This window comes from Schistocerca piceifrons, chromosome 1 (assembly GCF_021461385.2).
Source record: "Schistocerca piceifrons isolate TAMUIC-IGC-003096 chromosome 1, iqSchPice1.1, whole genome shotgun sequence".
Classification (NCBI taxonomy): domain Eukaryota; kingdom Metazoa; phylum Arthropoda; class Insecta; order Orthoptera; family Acrididae; genus Schistocerca; species Schistocerca piceifrons.
In genome coordinates this window covers 944,640,936-944,660,894 of record NC_060138.1, presented here as the reverse complement: position 1 = coordinate 944,660,894, position 19,959 = coordinate 944,640,936, and the positions used below count along the sequence as shown (strand labels likewise).

The 19,959-nt window shown below is 43.9% G+C and overlaps 1 protein-coding gene across 1 annotated transcript in view; it reads right to left on the bottom strand.

The window, feature by feature from the left end:
- LOC124776739 (neural cell adhesion molecule 2-like) overlaps window positions 1-19,959 on the bottom strand; it is a 224,189-nt gene that overhangs the window by 100,907 nt on the left and 103,323 nt on the right. The window contains exon 4 of the mRNA XM_047251864.1: window positions 19,387-19,543. Within this exon, the coding sequence (XP_047107820.1) occupies window positions 19,387-19,543 (157 nt within the window). The remainder of the gene's footprint in view (window positions 1-19,386; window positions 19,544-19,959) is intronic.

The following is a 19,959-nucleotide window of genomic DNA, read 5'->3' as shown; positions in this document are numbered from 1 at the left end:
CCTTTGCCATAGCCACAAACAGTATCACATCCACGGTAAGAGTCCTATACAGTGCTACTCGTTTTTTTTTAATGATTTTGCTGTTTTCTGTTGCTCCTCCAGTGTAGCAACAACGAGCCATCAGTTGCAACTTACAGTGTAGAGACTGGAGGAGTGGCCTGGAAAGATAGTTTTTCAGATTTCTGCAGGTAAGTGTGTGTGTGTGTGTGTGTGTGTGTGTGTGTGCGTGTGTGTGTGTGTGTGTGTGTGTCTGCGTGCGTACGTGAGTCAGTGTTTATTTTAAACGTTCTAGTCCTACGTTTCAGAGACTCATTGGCGTTTCTGGACCTCATTTTTTACTCAAAATTTTTATGGTTGCCACATGTAAGAAACCTGAAACCCAGAACCCTGAAGACACTGAATAAGTTAAAGTGCCTTAGCCACAAGTCTCGGGGAGAGGACAGGGCTTGTCTCCTCAAGTTTTATAGGGTTTTCGTGGGTTCACATTTGGAATGTGGAAGTATGGTGTACGGATTGGTGAGGCCTTCTTATTTGAAAGTAACTGACACTGTCCATCATAAGGGGATTCAGCTGGCCACTGGTGGATATAGGACCAGCCCCATAGCCAGTCTCTGTGCTGAGGCAGGAGAACAGGTATTTTCCAACCAACGACGGCTACTCATAGTACATCAGGCGTGTAAATTCCTTAAAGCTATGGCATCACCCACACGCCTTACTCTTGCTCGTCCACCTTTGGAATGCCTTTCCTCCAACCATTCACGAGCCACTATTCTGTTCTGGATCTGAGTGCAGTGTGTACTGGAATCACTCGGTGTGGAGCAAGTACGACCTCAAATGCAGGGTTTCAATCGTCTACCGCCCTGGTTGCTGCACAGGCCTAGAGTGATTTTAGACTTGGTGCGGTACAGGAGAGATTGTACTCTTGCTTCCGTTTTTAATGCGATATTTTCTGACATTTTATCTGAACACTCAACTATGTAACTGTTTTTACGGATCGGTCCAAACAGGGGGATTCCATTGATCCCTCTGTCGTTTTCCCGGATCGTGTCCTCAAGTTCCGACTGCCTCAAGCCTCTACTGTCTTTGACGTAGAATTATATCTATCTTAAGGGCACTGGAGCAGATGAAACGTTCTTCCAGTGCTAAATTTCTTGTCTCTCCCGATTCACTGAGTGCACTTCACTCCGTGCAACATTTGTACCCAGCAGATGAAGTAGTCCAGACTGTCAAGGATGCCCTCCGTCAACTGCGACGATTAGGACGGAGGTGTCTTTCTGTTGAGTACTAGGGCACGTGGGAATTAGGGGGAACGAAAGGGCAGATCTATCAGCCACGGAGGTGTATCTTGACCATCAGATATTTCAGTGTGCCTCCCCCTGCAGACTATGATCTCGCTGCTGAGTTCCAGTTAATTGTGTCAGGGGGAGGATGAGTGGCAGAAAGTGATCGACAACAAGTTCCATGCAGTAAAGCCGACAACTCGGCTGTGCGTACCTCCTTCCAGCCACGTCGACGGGACGAGGTTCTCCTCACACCTCTTTGCGTAGACTACAGCCCCATGACACATGGCTTCCTGCTCTGGCGAGAGGAACCTCCGATGTGTGGTGCTTGTGGCGTACAGATCACAATGCGTCACATTTTATTGTACTGCGTTTCATTTGCCGACGTACCTGCAATGGTAATGATCAAACGAATTTGGTTATAGTTTTAACGTTTTGTGAATTGTCCAACGTTTTTACCTTGATTTTAGGGAGATGTTACTTGTGTTTTAGTCTCCTGAATAGCATATTTTATTCTTTCCCCTTGTCTTAGCGTGTATGAACACATTTTAATAATTTTTTCGCATTCGTTTCTTTTAATGAGTGTAAGGGCGCTGATAAACTCGCGGTTGAGTGCCCACACACACACACACACACACACACACACACACACACACACACACACGTGATAATTCACAAGTGTACCGCGCCATCACATTCCTCCAGGGGACAGGAGGCAGCTGAATAGAATGGTTGCAGCGTCTGTTGACGTGAGGCTAACTGCAAGCTTGGGACGGCATTAAATGTACAGTGTGTTATCATGGGAACCCTCCGAACAAATTGGATGACCGAGTGCTGCCAATCGAAGAGAGGGAGACGCTTGAGCACTAACATCTAGACCACCGTGTGGATAGCAAAGCTATGATTAATCAAGCATGTGAAAATGTACGTGGTGGAGCAACAGGATACTGAATGTTTCACTGCCCCTGATTTTGCTTTGGTGCATGTCCAATGTTGTGCACTTTCGAAGAGGCTACTTGTTTGTTAGTCACAGAGTGTACCTACCAGATTCATAATGGCTATTCGTTCATTTCATGCTCTCATAGACTATAAGCTCACACACATTTGCAGATATGCAGGTGATGAAATCTTGTTTTTTAACTATTTAGATCTGCAATACGTGAAGTCGCATTATACTGTGGAAACCAGTTGTAGTATACATCGTGAAAAAATTACTAAGTACAGACGCAATCCAGGATTACTGCGTCTCAACACTCGGTAGCGCAGCGACTGTAGTCAGCTCTTCATTCTTTAAAATGTGAAACCCAACGACTATTTGGATAGAATTGTTTGCCCAGCAGCCAAATGCATGACTTCCATGAACTCCATGAGGGTTGCTGTCTGCCCAATAATAAAGTGAAAATGATAATTAACGGGCAAGCACTGATTGTCTAAAAAAGCTATTTTCAATAGTTATCCTTGTCCTCATCTTTTGACAGAATTCTAATTGCCACTGTTGGTCACAATCCTTGAGGTGTGCCAAAAGTTGCACCTAGCACGATCGGAAGTTTAAATTAGCACGGAGAACTGCATGACAGTTACATGCTTACAGGTTTGTTTTTAAAAGTTGATCCCTTCTCTTCAAACTTTCTAATGCACATATTTATCATGTGTTCTGGGGAGCCAATCCACAGAGCCATGACGAGAGAGAAAATAAATACCGAAATACGTACAAACTCGCTTAGTGAAAATTTTTAACATTTGTGTAACATGTTTACCAAACAGAAATGTTGTCTACGTGTTTTGCAGTTCTGCCAATTGCACATTGCAACTGCAATATTTTTTTAAAATTTTCTTTTTTTGTTACCTTGTACTACAATATCGTTTCAGCACTATGTTTTATCCATGGCGATATAACTGCCATTGTACTGAACTGCTACTATTGGCAGAGGAGAAACGTCAGTTAAAATCTTTCAACAGACAATAAAGTGAACACCTGCAACTACTGGTAGCAACAAGCTATGTATAGCGGAACTGACACAGAATGCTGTGCGAACGCAGAGGCGTCACTAAGTGTTCTGAGGTGAAAGACTGGGTTACGAATAGTAAAGCTTCTATGCAACAAACGAGTATTCAAGATTCTTTACTTCTTAACAAAATGGAAGTAAGCCACTACTGTATAGAACATATATATTCCGTGACAGCGATGTACCCTAATCTACGGTTGCAAATGATTCGATGAAATAAAATTTTACTCTTGAAATATAGAATTATTGGCCTTGGTGTGATCGTGTTCTGAATTCACATTGAAATTTTGAAGGCTAATAAACCCCAAGCAAAAAAATACAATCACCCTTTTATTTCAATTTAATAAAAGACATGTTACAGACATCTTATAAATTCTCCATTGCATTACTGCTCTACAGAGACTAAACGTAAGCATAGGGTCAGACCAATTTACTAAAGCCCACAGAGAGAAAATATTTCACATGACTTACAGAAAACTGTTCTGGTTGGTCCGGAAGAGCTATGATGAAGTAAATGTGGAATTGAATTTCATAACATGACGAATGTAATAGGGAAGACACGAGCAAGTCCTTTCATCATTAACAGTGCTATATCTGAATGTGAAATGGCAAAACAGATTGTCAGTATAAATACATAGACATAACAGACACATGTTCGTAGAATAGGAGCTCTACGCCTCAGCTACAACTTTTCATTCTCTGGTCGCTCTAACTAAATTTTATTTAGTTACGTACAATACTTGAATATGATTTATCACTTTTAACAGCAAAAGAAGAGCTTTAAATCAAAATATCGCGTTACTATATCTAGCATCATTAATTAAAAGAAATAATGAATTGTTCAGTTTTGTGCATTGCTGGAAACGTTTAGTGATACGGATCTCGTAACTTGAAGGATATCGGCTTACAGTACCAGGCAATGATGGTGAAATAGTCCTTTTCTGATCTTAACAAATGAACACATTTGGATCACTAACAATGAAATCTCATTAGTAGCGTAAGGGGAGAAAGGCACGAGTACAATTTTGATATCAAATTGATGTGTAAATTAATTAAATTAATCAATTAATTAAATTAATCAATTAATTACGTCATGCGTTTCTCTCAGCCTGCATGTGATTTCGTCCACCCTCCCCCACACTCCCCCTCTCCCACCAACACCCACCCTATTGGCGGGAATTTCGAATTTTGCGGGGAATTTCGAAGTTTGGCGGGAATTTCACAGTCCAAGGGCTGTGTTGATGTCCCACCCACCCTCCAATCAGAAAGACTTCCAGGACTTGAACCCTGGTCCTCCTGGATGGAAAATCCAAGTGCACCGCCCCTAATATAGATACACAAATTTACCTCCAGAGGCGCTTGGAATTGGCGGGAAATCAAAAAATGCTGTGCCGTTAATGGCACTCAAACTCTGGTCCTTCTGGAGCCCAAGGGCATCCCGCAACACGTGGAAACTGCCCAGATGCAGGAGAGAAAGGTTAGGTTGGTGTACTTGATTAATTATGGTTGGTAAACTTGAATCAAAATAGGTTCCAATTACAAAAATAGTCATAAAGATTGGGCCTAATTACTCAACTATATGCATAGTGGTACACAATGTCTACCTAAAATCGCAATATAGCTCAAAAATTGATAACACCATACAACTGGTATTACAAAGCTAAGAAAAAATTTCCCAGTACCACTAAAAACTAGATGCAGACGTACTCAAGTTTTACCCGTCACCTACAAGCTGATGGGAAAATGACTGGTCTGTAATGTACTATCTTTATTTCTTTGCCAGGAATATATTCAACTGTCGAGATGCTGGTGTTGGACAGAGAGGAGTTTAGTAACCGTATTACATGTAAACATGCAGCTGAGGACTGTATCTATTGCTGTTTGAAGTCAGAGTTCGCTACAGGCACCTCCTCGACAATCACCTGCATTTACGAAAGAAATCATGAGAGCATGTCTTGTAATAGAAGCTCCTATAAGATTTTACTATGTGTCTCTCTCTTCTACACTGTCGTACACATGTGTATCACAGACAATTCAGACACAGGAAACACCATTAGCGAACACAATCTGCCACGTCATTAGCTGACATGTCAGAAAAAGCACAATCGCTTTACTTCAACAACAACAAGCTATAATTCAGGAGGACTGTGCTGGTTTGTACACTATAGCAAGTCCTGTTTCACCATTGCGAAGCTAAATCACACCTGCATTTACATATCTCTTCTGTTATATCGAAAGCAGGTAACGTCTGTGTGCTTGTGATTGGCATTTTTGCTCCGTGACGCTCCTCTACCGACATGTCTGTAAAGTTTCTATCATACAGCACATTCTTGCATTCTAGTTTTGTAAGCGAGTTGATCATCACAGCAAATTTCAGGCAACTACTCAAATGTCGGGAAAAAAGCACTATCATTTCTCGGTTCCACAATGAGCTATAAGTAGAGGTTATGAAGTATGAAATAATACAGGACTTGCGGTAACACCCCTTTTTTAAACATGCAATTGTGACAATAACAGTAAAAACAGTCATAACAGTCATGATTCCACGAGAATGGATACAGCCGTTTTATGAGAAAAATAGGTTTAGTTTCCAGAGAACTATCTGCATCCACTCTTTAACCAGTTACACCACTCCTTGTAATAGAACCTCTCATAACACTTTACTGCATATATCGAAAAACCAAATACCATCTTCATGTTGACATTGAGCGTATTACATACACACATATCACTCCACTGAAGGATATGGCCAGTGTTCGAAGTTTCTTGCACAGATCTGTGTGAAGTTTTGTCGACTGTACTCGAGGAAGACTCTATCCAACAGACTATCAATCACAAGAGAGCGTTCCTCTATTGGTCCTTCATAAGCAGTTTGACACATTATTTTTTCCGCTGTAACACATCTAAGCAGTGCAAGACTACAGTTTTGAACACTGCCCTCCACTTTGTTTTTCTGCCGTGTTGGCTCTGATCACTATGGGACTTAACATCTATGGTCATCAGTCCCCTAGAACTTAGAACTACTTGAACCTAACTAACCTAAGGACATCACACAACACCCAGTCATCACGAGGCAGAGAAAATTCCTGACCCCGCCGGGAATCGAACCCGGGAACCCGGGTGCGGGAAGCGAGAACGCTACCGCACGACCACGAGCTTTTTCTGCCGTGACTTCAAGGTCTGTGTCAGCTGCTAAACCGACGTTGACACATTTCAATCCTTTGAATCGCACAGAAAGCTGAACATCAGTTTTTGTAAACTACATAACTCCCACGTCACACAAGTTGGTAGAAATAAAACACAAAGGTGATGTTTCTCATTCATATAAATGCGGAAGGCATCACAATATATGGAAAACGGAAACGTTTGCAGCATTGTAGAATGTTTCCAACAGCTATATGAATGTGATGACCTATACAGTTAATCTCATCATCCACAGTGATAGGGTAGTGGATATCTTGGTTTTACATTTCAAATTGCATTATTTCCTCATTTTGTAGTAATCTACATGATTACTGTTCTGGTGTAGACCATACCCTGAAGATGCCGTTCACAGCATTTGCAAGGTAGTAGAAATAAAAAGAGGTACTGTTACTTTACTGGCGAAAAAAGAATTTTAAAAAATAAGAACTTGTGGAGGGCATCACAGCTTATGGAAATAGGATGAGTCAGCAGAATCGTGGAATGCTTCCAAACATGTGTATGAAGATGGCGACGTCTACATTTAATCCCATGCTTCACAGTGACAAGTAGCAGAAATATAATGTTCCCCGAGACTCCCTCCATCCTTATGAAGTGCTGTCAGTCAATCATTATGAGGTAATCAATAGCATAACAGTGGATGGATGGGATGGAAAAGGCACTGTTGATGTGGGACGATGCACTGTAATATGCACTACAGTTCATAGCGTGATCAATTTTAGCAATTTGACCAGTTGATCCATAATTTCAATGCCAACCAATGACATGGTAGAATTCTTTCGACTTTCTACATCATCACTGAATCACCCTTCCACTACTCTGCAGATCATGAAAAGTTTAGTAACACTCGCCTCGTACCTTGCTGAGACTCAATGAGTGGTGCACACTGGAAACTCATAGTCTGGTAACATATCCATGTACTGCTATGGCACATCAGAGAGCTTGTCTGCAGACTGATGTAACAACGCACTTGATGGACCAATACAGGAAGCCTCTCTTGTGATCGATTTTCTTTTGGATATGGTCTTCCTCCAGTACAGTCGACAAAACTCTATGCAGATCTGTGAAAGCGACCTTTAGCACTGGCCACGTACTCCAGTGGAGTGATAGGTGTGTATGAAATATGCTCTATGTCAACACGCAAATGGTATTTGTTTTTTCAATGTATCAGAAGAGAAAAGTGCAGTGAAATCTTATACGAGGTTGCTTTACAAGAAGTGGTATAGCTGGTTAAATATTGGATGCAGAAAATTCTCTCAAAACTACACCGATTTTACTCACAAAACTAACAGAAATCGTCTGTACGTACTCTCACGGAATCGTGACTGTTTTTATAATTATTGTTATGATTGCATGTTTGAAAAGCAGGTATTACCGCAAGTCCTGTGTTATTACATATTTCATGACCTCTAAAAGAGGATACCATTTGAATTATAGCTCGTTGTGGAACATAGAAATGATAGTGATTTTTTCCCGGCATGTGAGTAGATGTGTGAAACGAGCTGTGATGATCAAGTTGCTTACAAAATTAGAACACAAGAATCTACTGAATGATAGAAACTTTACAACATGTCGGTAGAGGGGAGTTATGGAGCAAAAATATCACACGTAAGTACGCAGAAGGTAATTGGTTTTGATGTAGTAGGAGAGGGAGAGACGTGGTAGAATCTTATAGAAGTTTCTGGCACAACATAGGCTCTCATGATTTGTTTCATAAACACAGGTGTGATATAGCTTCACATTTGTAAAACTAGACTTGCCATAGTGTACAAAACAGCTACATCCTCTTGTATTACAGCTTATTGTTGTCTGACGTAAGATGATTATTTTATTTTCCGACGTGTGAGCTAATGGGGTGAAAAATTGTATTCTCTAATGTTACTTCATGTGTCTGAAATGTTTGTAATGCACACATACATGACAGTTTGTTTATAGACACTGATTTGAACGTGCTAGACGCTCTCAGATAGTGTAATTTGTCCATCAAGCTGAAAGATGTTGCGTAATATAGATTTTTTTTCTTCGCAGTTTAATTTTCAAGGTTTCTTTTCTCCAGTGACGTTTTCAGAATAACAAGGACATTCTGCAGTGATCGCTATTTTTCGCTGCAAACTGGGGAAGTTTTTTTCCTCGGTTTTACACAGGGTGAACGTGTACGGACTTCTGAATTTTAGTCATACGTAATTTTTTTGCTCATAAAAGTAAAAGAAAATGGATTACTCCTATCTTAATGGAAAGAGGGCGTTTACTGTTGTCGCGATTGTGGTTTCCTTTTCAATAGATACTCGATTATAAGAGATGCGTTGAAAAACAGTTACGGTGACTTGTTTTCACTCCGCAGAAGGAATGTTACTTGCATGTGTTGGTGTGGGGGATGGTCCAGCGTGTGTGTGTGTGTGTGTGTGTGTGTGTGTGTGTGTGTGTGTGTGTGGGTGGTCGCACTAGGCAGGAGTGTCCTGACAGGGTGCGACCTATGGGGTGGGTTAGCCTTCATTTATCTCTTACAGAGTAGTTCGGTTTACGTGCTTTTGTGTTGGCGAAGGACCATCGCCTCAAGGCGGGCTAGCTGCCTCTGCTCTGCTGGCGGAATGGCGGCAGACCGCAGAAAAAAAGTGAGGTGCTCCGCGGTAGCAGTTGGTTTCTGTTTTCATGACAATTTTGATGAGTGCTTAGAACAGTGACGCATTTTGCCATCAATTGTAGCAGTGCGTATTGGGTTCATTTATCTTGGCTGCAGGGTGATTGTCGATGAGGTGTCTGTAGCAACCTCGGAAGTCAAACAGCGATAGATACAGTCCTCAGCTGTATGCATACAAGTAATATACTTATTAAACTTCTCTCTGTCCAACATCAGCATCGCGCCAGTTGAATATATTCAGGCCAAAAGAATGAAGATAGTACCTTACCCACCAGTCTTTTTCCGACCAGCTTGTAGGTGAAGGGTAGCCACTAGTTTTGAGTGGTATTGCAAAACTTTTTCCCAACAGGATAACACCAGTTGTATGGCGTCATCACGTTTTGAGCTGCATTGCGACTTTAAACAGTCCTTGTGTAGCGCTGTGCATATAGTTGCGCAATTAGGCCCAATATTTATGACTAATTACGTAATTAGGACCAAATTTTACTTCAGTTTCCCAACCAAAATGAACAAAATACACTAACCTAACCTTCCTCTGCTGAATCTGGGCGGTTTCTATATGTTACCTGACGCACTTGGGCTTTTTGTTCAGAAGAACCAAGGTTTAAGTCCTGGAAAGGACACTGCAATTTTTAATTTCCTGCTAGTTTCCTAGTGAGGGATGGGATGGGACGTCAGAACAGCCCTCGGATAAAAGTTGTCCGCCAAATTCAGAAATTCTCGCCAACACGGAAGGTGCAGAGGTGCAGGAGGAGGCTGAGGTGGGGGAGCATGCAGGAAGTCGTGTCCAGGCCGAGAAGAACACATGATGTCATTTGGAGGGTGGTGGTGGGGGTGACCAGGTGGTAATTAATATCAGTTTAATTAATTTGCATATACATTTCATATCTAAATTGTGCTCTTGCCCCTGTTACTCTACTATTACTCTAATGGTATAAAATGTCACATGGAGTGATAATCTCTTTCTCCATCTCTTCCTGGGCACGATTCAAAATGGCAATCCTATGGCGCTAGACGGAACTGGGACACCACACAGCTTTCATTGTAATGAAACGTTGAGCTTTTTACCGACATCGCAGTTCCACACGAGTTTATGAAAATGCTGTGTTAGCTTTTTCATAAAAGGAAGCTTCAGCTACGGTGACAAATCCTATACAGATCTGGAAATCATACTTTTATATTAGCAGATTTATGAAATGCCGATTGATATTCCCATCTTTAAAAGCAGCCACAAAATACCTGTCATTATGGTTGAAATTTCACACTTGCCGGAATATCTACGTCAAAGTGAGTGTCACAAGTAGGCTTTTTCCATGAGCACATACCACTGGCATTTTGGAAGAACCTATGTTCACCGTATGCCCTCAGAAGGGTACCTTTACAGGTACCTCTCAAACAACTATTTCTAATTTTCACGTGTTAATAACAAATCCTTGATGTCTGTTGTTTGTTTGCTAATGATAATGTTGCTTTACATTGAATATATGCTGATGATCCCCTCTTGTTAACCTTTAATGTATCGTCGCCCTTTGAAAATCCCGCCAATTTGAATCCACTAACGTCACGAACATTTGAAATAAAAAGCAGCGTCGTTTTGTAGCGCTGAACGCAAACCGCAGGCAGTCGTCCAACCTAAGAAGCTACTACTATTTGACTGCACACCGAATTAGGGTATTAAGCTGTATATTTGAACAACAACTGATGCCTCTTTAAACTAACTTTCAGAACTATTTGGGGTTGGGTTGATTTGTTTGGAGGAAGAGACCAAACAGCGAGGTCATCGGTCTCATCGGATTAGGGAGGGACGGGGAAGGAAGTAGGCCGTGCCCTTTCAGAGGAACCATCCCGGCATTTGTCTGGAGCGATTTATGAAAATCACGGAAAACCTAAATCAGGATGGCCGGATACGGGATTGAACCGTCGTCCTCCCGAATGCGAGTCGAGTGTGCTAACAACAGCGCCACCTTGCTCTGTCAAAACTTTTCAACTCCTCTTGTGTGTACAACGCGCTGTAATTGTTCACTTAACACGACATTTCGACAGCGTACCTTGCTGTCGTCTTTTAGGGATACATATAGAATGAGGGTCTCCGCTATACCGCGCCTCCTCTTTACAGTCTTATCGCTCCCACCCCTTCCCTCACTACCCGGAGTGGTGAGGGGACGCGATCGAAAAATGCTGAGCGCAAACCCCGGTTCCTCAGTGCTTCTGCCGCCTCATTCCGGCACGAGAGTCGCTCTCGGCGGGCGTTGTGATTTGCGTTGCCCGACCACTGTGGCCCACTCCGGGGCCCACCCCCAATCGCTGAGAGTGAAACCACTGTCTCTATTGATCACGCTGACGGCAACTCTTTTTTTTGTCAAAACCCTCCTTTAGAACGCAATCCCAAAATGACGACTTCTGCCTTACCACTTCCGTTTCTTCATATTTCATTGACTCCGTGAGCCTGTTGCTATGCGGCGTTTCCCAAGCACAGATTTTGTGCCTTGCTTCAGTTGAGTGTCTCTACCGTCTTCCTGGCACCTTTCTTCCATTGTCCACACAGTCAGTTCGATTCATGCCTTACCGCATACAGAATACGCCAGACATGGTTTACGGAGCCCCAAGTTCCATAGAACCTAAAGATCCACGCCGTTTTTGGAGGTGGACGGAAAACACATTTAAAGTTGCGTCGAGCCAAGAGTCTGCACATTTTGTTCCGTATTTTGCCGGTGTATGGGAGGTATGCCATTGCATTATTCTTCTATTCGAGTTCGATTTGTTGGGCCTTCTGCCTGAAAGCACATAAGAATTTTCTCCCGCCATATCCGTCCGTCTTGAGTGTGTGATCGAGTGAGCTCCAGTGATAGGCTTCCTTAGTGCGATACTGCACTGCAATATTGTGTGGTTCCGACCTGTGTGGGCGCACTGGTTATGTTCTGTTCTTGTCACAGGCAAGTGTGTTATTTCTTGTTACACTTGTAAGTAGTGCGGCCCCCCGGGCATTTTACGGCCGGTTGCCTTGTCGGTATACATGCAATAGGCTAGCGATCGGACATTATATTTATTCACATTGTATATAAAATAGTGCAAGATCAGTCGCACTGACGGAATTACAGTGCCCTGTTATTATTACTTGGTTTTCGACTTGTTCTGTGGTACTTTGGCGTTAACTGGTATTTATATTTTGGTTCTTACTGGAGGGGACCTCGACTAGTACAATTCGGAATGATCTGGCTAGACGATATTCTTACAGTGTTCGAAACCACAGGGATCTACTAGAGCGGTTTACGGAGGACATTAGGGTAACTATGTCGGCCATTTGCCTTTGTATATCAGAAGTATAGCTGGCCAATAATGCTTTTGTTTGGAACATGTGCATCCGGAGAACCAGTCAAGCAATCTTTTCCCTTATAAAACTGAAACGTTCGCCAAATTCGACAGACTGTTGGCAATCGTCGAAAACATCGGCTTGAGTGATGTAAGGCGTGATGGTAGTCGGTATACTTCTATGATGGAACACCCCATAGCAAAGTGCATCGAAGCTGAGGGTATCTGATAGTAGAACAGGTTTCGATGCAACTAGTCCGGCGATTTGGTGCGAGACTGACCAGTACTGTGGGAGAGGGTGAAGCGAAGTTGATGCCACGAAGTGGCAGTGCATGATAAGACTTATGGGCGCTGCTGAAGACTTCTAGTAAAGTGAAATCGGTCTCGAAATCTGGTTTACCTTTTAATCTTGCTACATTGAATGATGAGAGCATTTGGACCTTGCTTGACTCCGGTCTCCTATATCCCTACATGTTTACTGATGGTATAACAGGCTGCTTCGGATTTATAAACTACCTCCTCTGCAAAAGGTACCCTCGTAATGGTGGGCCATTAACGCAGAGTTTTTGATTCTTGGTAAAAGATTTTGTTAAATTAGGAATCCGGAGGCTGTCATGATTGCTGAATTTTATCATTGTAAGGGGTTTGATTACAAAGGAATTGTTTGGATGTGATTTTTCGAAAAAAAGAGTGTATTTTACATTATATAAGTAGGAAATTCATGTTTATATATCAGGATGGTGAGAAATATGATTTTTGTAGTCATAACTACCTTAAAAGAATGTGTAACGTTAAAATAGGTGGTTGTTGGGAGTGTTGGATGAGTTTCCTCATGTTCCTACTGCTAAGTTAGGGGTCACTGATAAGACTGAATATAAAATCCAGCTTACTGATCAGAAGATTATCCTACCAGTCCCCTTACCAGTTGTCGCCTCTTCGGATGAGGGAGATGCGAAAGACGGTCGGCCAACTTTTCGCATAAGATGTTATAAAGTCATCGCTCTCTCCATACGCCTCACCTAAGCCTTTCATAGCGTTTTGCTGGGATCGTAACCTGTTGCAGTACAACCATGCGCTATTGGGGTTGGCTACGGGGACAGTGTTGTCGCAGCCGTTACATTTCATGTTAGGTGACCTGAAGTTTATGTGAGTGAATAATTACTTGGATGACACTTTGACAGTATAATCTTTGATGAGCATTTGCGTCATTTGTGGCAAGTCTTACTGCGACTCTGTGACGCTGAGCTGTTGTAAAACCGTCGAAGGTGAATCTGAACTGGCGAAAAATTTCGCTGTTCGACCACATAGTACCTACTAAGGAAATTAATGTAGATGAGGACCTCACTAAAGCCATCCACGAGTTCCCTCTGCCTAAAGATAGGTATAGCCTAGATTAAAGGGAAGACACTTTTTTCGCAAATTTATTCTTATTTTTGTGCTAGTGTCCGCATCCCTAAATCATTGCGGCAGAGGGGGCGAAGTTCTAGTCGATGTATACCCTGCAAGCAACGTTTGATTCAATGAAATTCGCTGTAGGCAGTGTCCTGGTGTTGGCTGTGACGAATTTCTATCAAATGTCTATCTTATGGAGCGAAGCGTCTAATTCTGGAATAGTAGCTATGTTACTCTAAGAGTATGAGGGAGTAAGGAAACTGTTGGCCTATGCTTCAAGGTCCATGTCCGCCACTAAGAGGAAACTCATTGTACCTAGAGCATAGACCACTTAGACTGGAAACTGATAACCAGGCTTGACTTGAGTGTTGGCTGGGCCTCATAAGATCAGATGGATAGCTAGATGGCCAGTGAGGTTTTGGCTTACTGGTTTAAAGTGAGGAACATCAACACGTAGACAACCAAGGAACTGAGACACTCAGTCGTATAATTCACTAAGAGCTCATAGTCGCCGAGTCGCCACAAGACATTGAAGAGCATGGGTTCAAATGGTTCAAATGGCTCTGAGCACTATGGGACTCAACTGCTGAGGTCATTAGTCCTCCAGAACTTAGAACTAGTTAAACCTAACTAACCTAAGGACATCACACACACCCATGCCCGAGGCAGGATTCGAACCTGCGACCGTAGCGGTCTTGCGGTTTCAGACTGCAGCGCCTTTAAACGCACGGCCACTTCGGCCGGCGAAGAGCAGGGGTGTTTTCCTACAGTAATAGGGGAGATTTCAGAGCTGTTCAGAATTCTGACGGAACGGGCGGGCGGAGAGACAAGATGCAGATGCCCGGTTAAGGAACTTTAAACAACAAAAAAGTAGGGAAGGTATGGAGGTCCCAAGTTATTCTCTCAGTGACGGCATGCTTTGCTACCGCTCTCGCTGTGATGTGAGACCTAAGTTATATCTTCCGAGAGAACTCTGTCACCCTGTTTCAAGTACTTCCACAATGCGTTATGTGGGCAAACTCTAGAGCTTTATGTATAAGACAATCAAGAAATTAAGGATTATTTAACCTGACCGACTTTCAATGGCTATGTAGGGAAGTTAGCCAGGCGTGTTAAAATGTAAGATAGCTAAGCTGATTCCCAACACCCAGGCGGGTGAGTTGAATTCCTCTAGGGCTGAGCACCCCATGAAACAAATTGTTATCGATTATCTGGGTCCCCAACCCCGTACCAAGCGCGGAAATCGGTAAATGTTGTTGATGGCGGACGCCTTTAGGTATCTTGTCTGGCTGCTCTGAATTTAGGCCACCACCTCTGCAGTTACAATTACGCATTTAGCACGGATATTTACGGTACTTGGAGCACCTGAGGTGTTGGTGAGCTATAGCGCACCAGCCTTCATGCCTCGAGGATTGAGGGAATTGTGCTTCGTCAGCCGCGGTGGCCGAGCGGTTCCAGGCGCTTCAGTCTGGAACCGCGCGACTGCTACGGTCGCAGGTTCGAATCCTGCCTGGGGCATGGATGTGTGTGATATCCTTAGGTTAGTTAGGTTTAAGTAGTTCTACGTTCTAGGGGACTGATAACCTCAGATGTTAAGTCCCATAGTGCTCAGAGCCATTTGAGCCAATTCTGCTTCAATAGCGCTATATCTCACGACATTACCACCCCATATTATCCACAACCATCACTTCAGAAAATGTGCTGTGATCATTTTTCTCATCCAGTCTCAAGCCCAGTTGCATCAGACGGACAGTTGGTGTAGTTCTTGGTTTGTTCATGAAAGTCACAGGACCACCCCCGACAAGTTATGTTCACATTTCCTGTAAACTCACCCTCGTACATCTAACGTGTGACAGATCAATGACCTCCCATCTGGTAATAGTAATCCGAAGGTCATTAGGAAAAAATGGGGAGTCAGCTTGCAATAATAAGTCACCGACACTGTGGCGAAGTTGTCAGAAACAACAGGGAAAGACAGCGTCTCGTTACGAGTTATTTATGTCGTTTTCCTGAACAATTTCTTGGCATAGGGTTATTTGTTGTTGTGGTCTTCAGTCCGAAGACTGGTTTGATGCAGCTCTCCATGCTGAGCGAGCTTCTACATCCCCGAATAAGTACTCTGGCGTACATCCTTCTGAATCTGCTTACTGTATTCGCCTCTTGGTCTCCCTTTACGATTTTTACCTCCTCACACTTCCCTTCACACTAAGTTGGTGATCCCTTGATGTCTCAGAATGTGTCCTATCAATTGTCCCTTCTTTGGTTCAAGTTACGTCACAAATTTCTTGTCTCCCCAATTTTATTCAGTACCTCCATTATCGTTACGTGATCCACTCATCTAACCTGCAATATTCTTCTGTAGCACCACTTTTCGAAAGTTCCTGTTCTTTTTTGTCTGAACTGTTCATCATCGTCCGCAGCTCGTGGTCATGCGGTAGCGTTCTCGTTTCCCGCGCATGGGTTCCCGTGTTCGATTCCCGGCGGGGTCAGGGATTTTCTCTGCTGCGTGATGACTGGGTGTTGTGTGATGTTCTTAGGTTAGTTAGGTTTAAGTAGTTCTAAGTTCTAGGGGACTGATGACCATAGATGTTAAGTCCCATAGTGTTCAGAGCAATTTTTTTTGTTCATTATCCACGTTTCGCTTGCATCGATGGGTACACTCCAGACAAACTCTTTCAGAAAAGACTTTCTAATTCTTAAATCTATATTCGATCTCAACAAATTTCTCTTTCTCACAAATTCTTTTCTTGCCACTGCCAGTCTAGATTTTATACCCTCTCTGCTTCCATCATCATCAGTTACACTCCTGGAAATTGAAATAAGAACACCGTGAATTCATTGTCCCAGGAAGGGGAAACTTTATTGACACATTCCTGGGGTCAGATACATCACATGATGACACTGACAGAACCACAGGCACATAGACACAGGCAACAGAGCATGCACAATGTCGGCACTAGTACAGTGTATATCCACCTTTCGCAGCAATGCAGGCTGCTATTCTCCCATGGAGACGATCGTAGAGATGCTGGATGTAGTCCTGTGGAACGGCTTGCCATGCCATTTCCACCTGGCGCCTCAGTTGGACCAGCGTTCGTGCTGGACGTGCAGACCGCGTGAGACGACGCTTCATCCAGTCCCAAACATGCTCAATGGGGGACAGATCCGGAGATCTTGCTGGCCAGGGTAGTTGACTTACACCTTCTAGAGCACGTTGGGTGGCACGGGATACATGCGGACGTGCATTGTCCTGTTGGAACAGCAAGTTCCCTTGCCGGTCTAGGAATGGTAGAACGATGGGTTCGATGACGGTTTGGATGTACCGTGCACTATTCAGTGTCCCCTCGACGATCACCAGTGGCGTACGGCCAGTGTAGGAGATCGCTCCCCACACCATGATGCCGGGTGTTGGCCCTGTGTGCCTCGGTCGTATGCAGTCCTGATTGTGGCGCTCACCTGCACGGCGCCAAACACGCATACGACCATCATTGGCACCAAGGCAGAAACGACTCTCATCGCTGAAGACGACACGTCTCCATTCGTCCCTCCATTCACGCCTGTCGCGACACCACTGGAGGCGGGCTGCACGATGTTGGGGCGTGAGCGGAAGACGGCCTAACGGTGTGCGGGACCGTAGCCCAGCTTCATGGAGACGGTTGCGAATGGTCCTCGCCGATACCCCAGGAGCAACAGTGTCCCTAATTTGCTGGGAAGTGGCGGTGTGGTCCCCTACGGCACTGCGTAGGATCCTACGGCCTTGGCGTGCATCCGTGCGTCGCTGCGGTCCGGTCCCAGGTCGACGGGCACGTGCACCTTCCGCCGACCACTGGCGCCAACATCGATGTACTGTGGAGACCTCATGCCCCACGTGTTGAGCAATTCGGCGGTACGTCCACCCGGCCTCCCGCATGCCCACTACACGCCCTCGCTCAAAGTCCGTCAACTGCACATACGGTTCACGTCCACGCTGTCGCGGCATGCTACCAGTGTTAAAGACTGCGATGGAGCTCCGTATGCCACGGCAAACTGGCTGACACTGACGGCGGCGGTGCACAAATGCTGCGCAGCTAGCGCCATTCGACGGCCAACACCGCGGTTCCTGGTGTGTCCGCTGTGCCGTGCGTGCGATCATTGCTTGTACAGCCCTCTCGCAGTGTCCGGAGCAAGTATGGTGGGTCTGACACACCGGTGTCAATGTGTTCTTTTTTCCATTTCCAGGAGTGTATTTTGCTGTCCCAATAGCCCAAATCATCTACTATTTTAAGTGTATCGTTTTCTAATCCAATTGCTTTAGCATCACCTGATTTAATTTGACTTCATTCCATTATCCTTGTTTATTTTTGTTGATATTCACCTTGTATCCTTCTTTCAAGACAATGTCCATTCTTTTCAACTGATCTTCCAAGTCGTTTGCTGTCTGACAGAATTACAAAGTCATTGGCACACCTAAAAGCTTTTATTTCTTTTCCCTCAAGTTTAACTGCTACTTCCAATTCTTCTTTGGTTTCGGTTACCGCTTGTTCATTGTACAGACTGAATAATACCGGGGATAAGCTACAATCCAGTCCTTTCTCAACTACAGGTTCCTTTTCATCCCCCTCCACCCTTATAACTGCTGTCTGCTTTCTGTAGAAGTTGCTAATAGCCTTTCGCTCTCCTACCTTCAGAATTTCAGAGAGAGTATTCCGGTCAGCATTGTCAAAAGCTTTCGCTGAAGCTACAAATGCTATAAACGTAGGTCTGTCTTTCCTTAATCTATCTTCTAAGAGAAGTGGTAAGGTCATTACTGCCTCCCACGTTCCTACATCTCTGCGGAATCCAAACGGATCTTCCCCGAGGTCCGCTTCTATCAGTTTTTCCATTCTTCTGTAAGGAACTGGTGTTAACATCTTGCAACCATGACTCATTAAACTGAAAGCTTGGTACTTTTTACGCCTGTCAGTAACTGCCTTCGTTAGTGTAGTGGTGTATGCCGAGGTACTCCCGTGGCTTGCATCATCTTCATATCTGTCACTGGTAGTGCTTATGTGTGACCAGGTCGAATGTCAGCTCCGTCCCAGTGACATTATCCGGGTACCAATGACCAGTTACAACAGTTGTGGACCACCTTGCCAAAGGAGAGGATACAACGGATTGATGGTACCCTCCCCAACCGAATCAGTGCAGGAGTCCGGATCAGAGAGGGTGCAACTTCATACTTATAAGTCGCTTCATACTGCCACATTTCGTAAATTTGATTGGATTTCGTAATTACTGCAACAAAATTACGTACCGTTTCAACCCATTAAGATTAATTTTGTTTCCTCATCATCTTCCTGGTGCTTCACTTTTCCTTGTCACGCATAGTATATAGAGAAGGATCGCCGTCACGAAGTTTCATGGTGGCTTGTTAATGTTTCTTTGTTTTTCTTATTCGCGATCATCATTTAAAGTTTGTATTTGTAGTTTCCTTAATTTACATTTTATATTGTACTACAAATGTAATTTAAAGGTGAGTCGTAGGAGGTAGACTGAGCATGTGTTGGAAAATGTGGTGTAGGCGAGAAGCGGCCGCACTCACAGCGGACGTGCAGTGTCCGGCAGTCGTGCAGCTGCTCGCTGACCTCTGGCGGCGGAAGCAGGATGTTGGCAGCCCTGCAGCACAGTTGCCGTCCAGAGTCGTCAGCCACAGGGGACAGTGACAGGGTACTCGTCGTCACGTTGCCGTCCCCACTCGTCTGGAACCAGACACAAAGGACTGAATATAATACAGGTACATCTCGAAAGTAAGCCAGTGGCAAGCTTGAGGGTCTGCCAGAGAATGAAACTGCGTTCCTCGCGGAGTAAGCACGCTAACGTGTCCGATTTCTTTTAACGGAAAGAACCTGAACACTCAACTCTTTATCTCTCACCTCTAGAATGAAACGGTAGTGTCCACCGGGAAAATTATACTGCAAAAAAACATTAGTATGGATTCAGATGTTGATTTACGTGTGCTTGGGCCATACATAGTGGCATCCTCTGGTATGAAGCACATAGCCTTTTTTTTGTTTTTTCTGTTTTGAAGGAAAGAAGTTAAAATCAAAGTGGGACATCATCATTTCTCATCCAGTAATTTCCTAGCATGCATCTAGGGTACGTTTAACATCGCGAT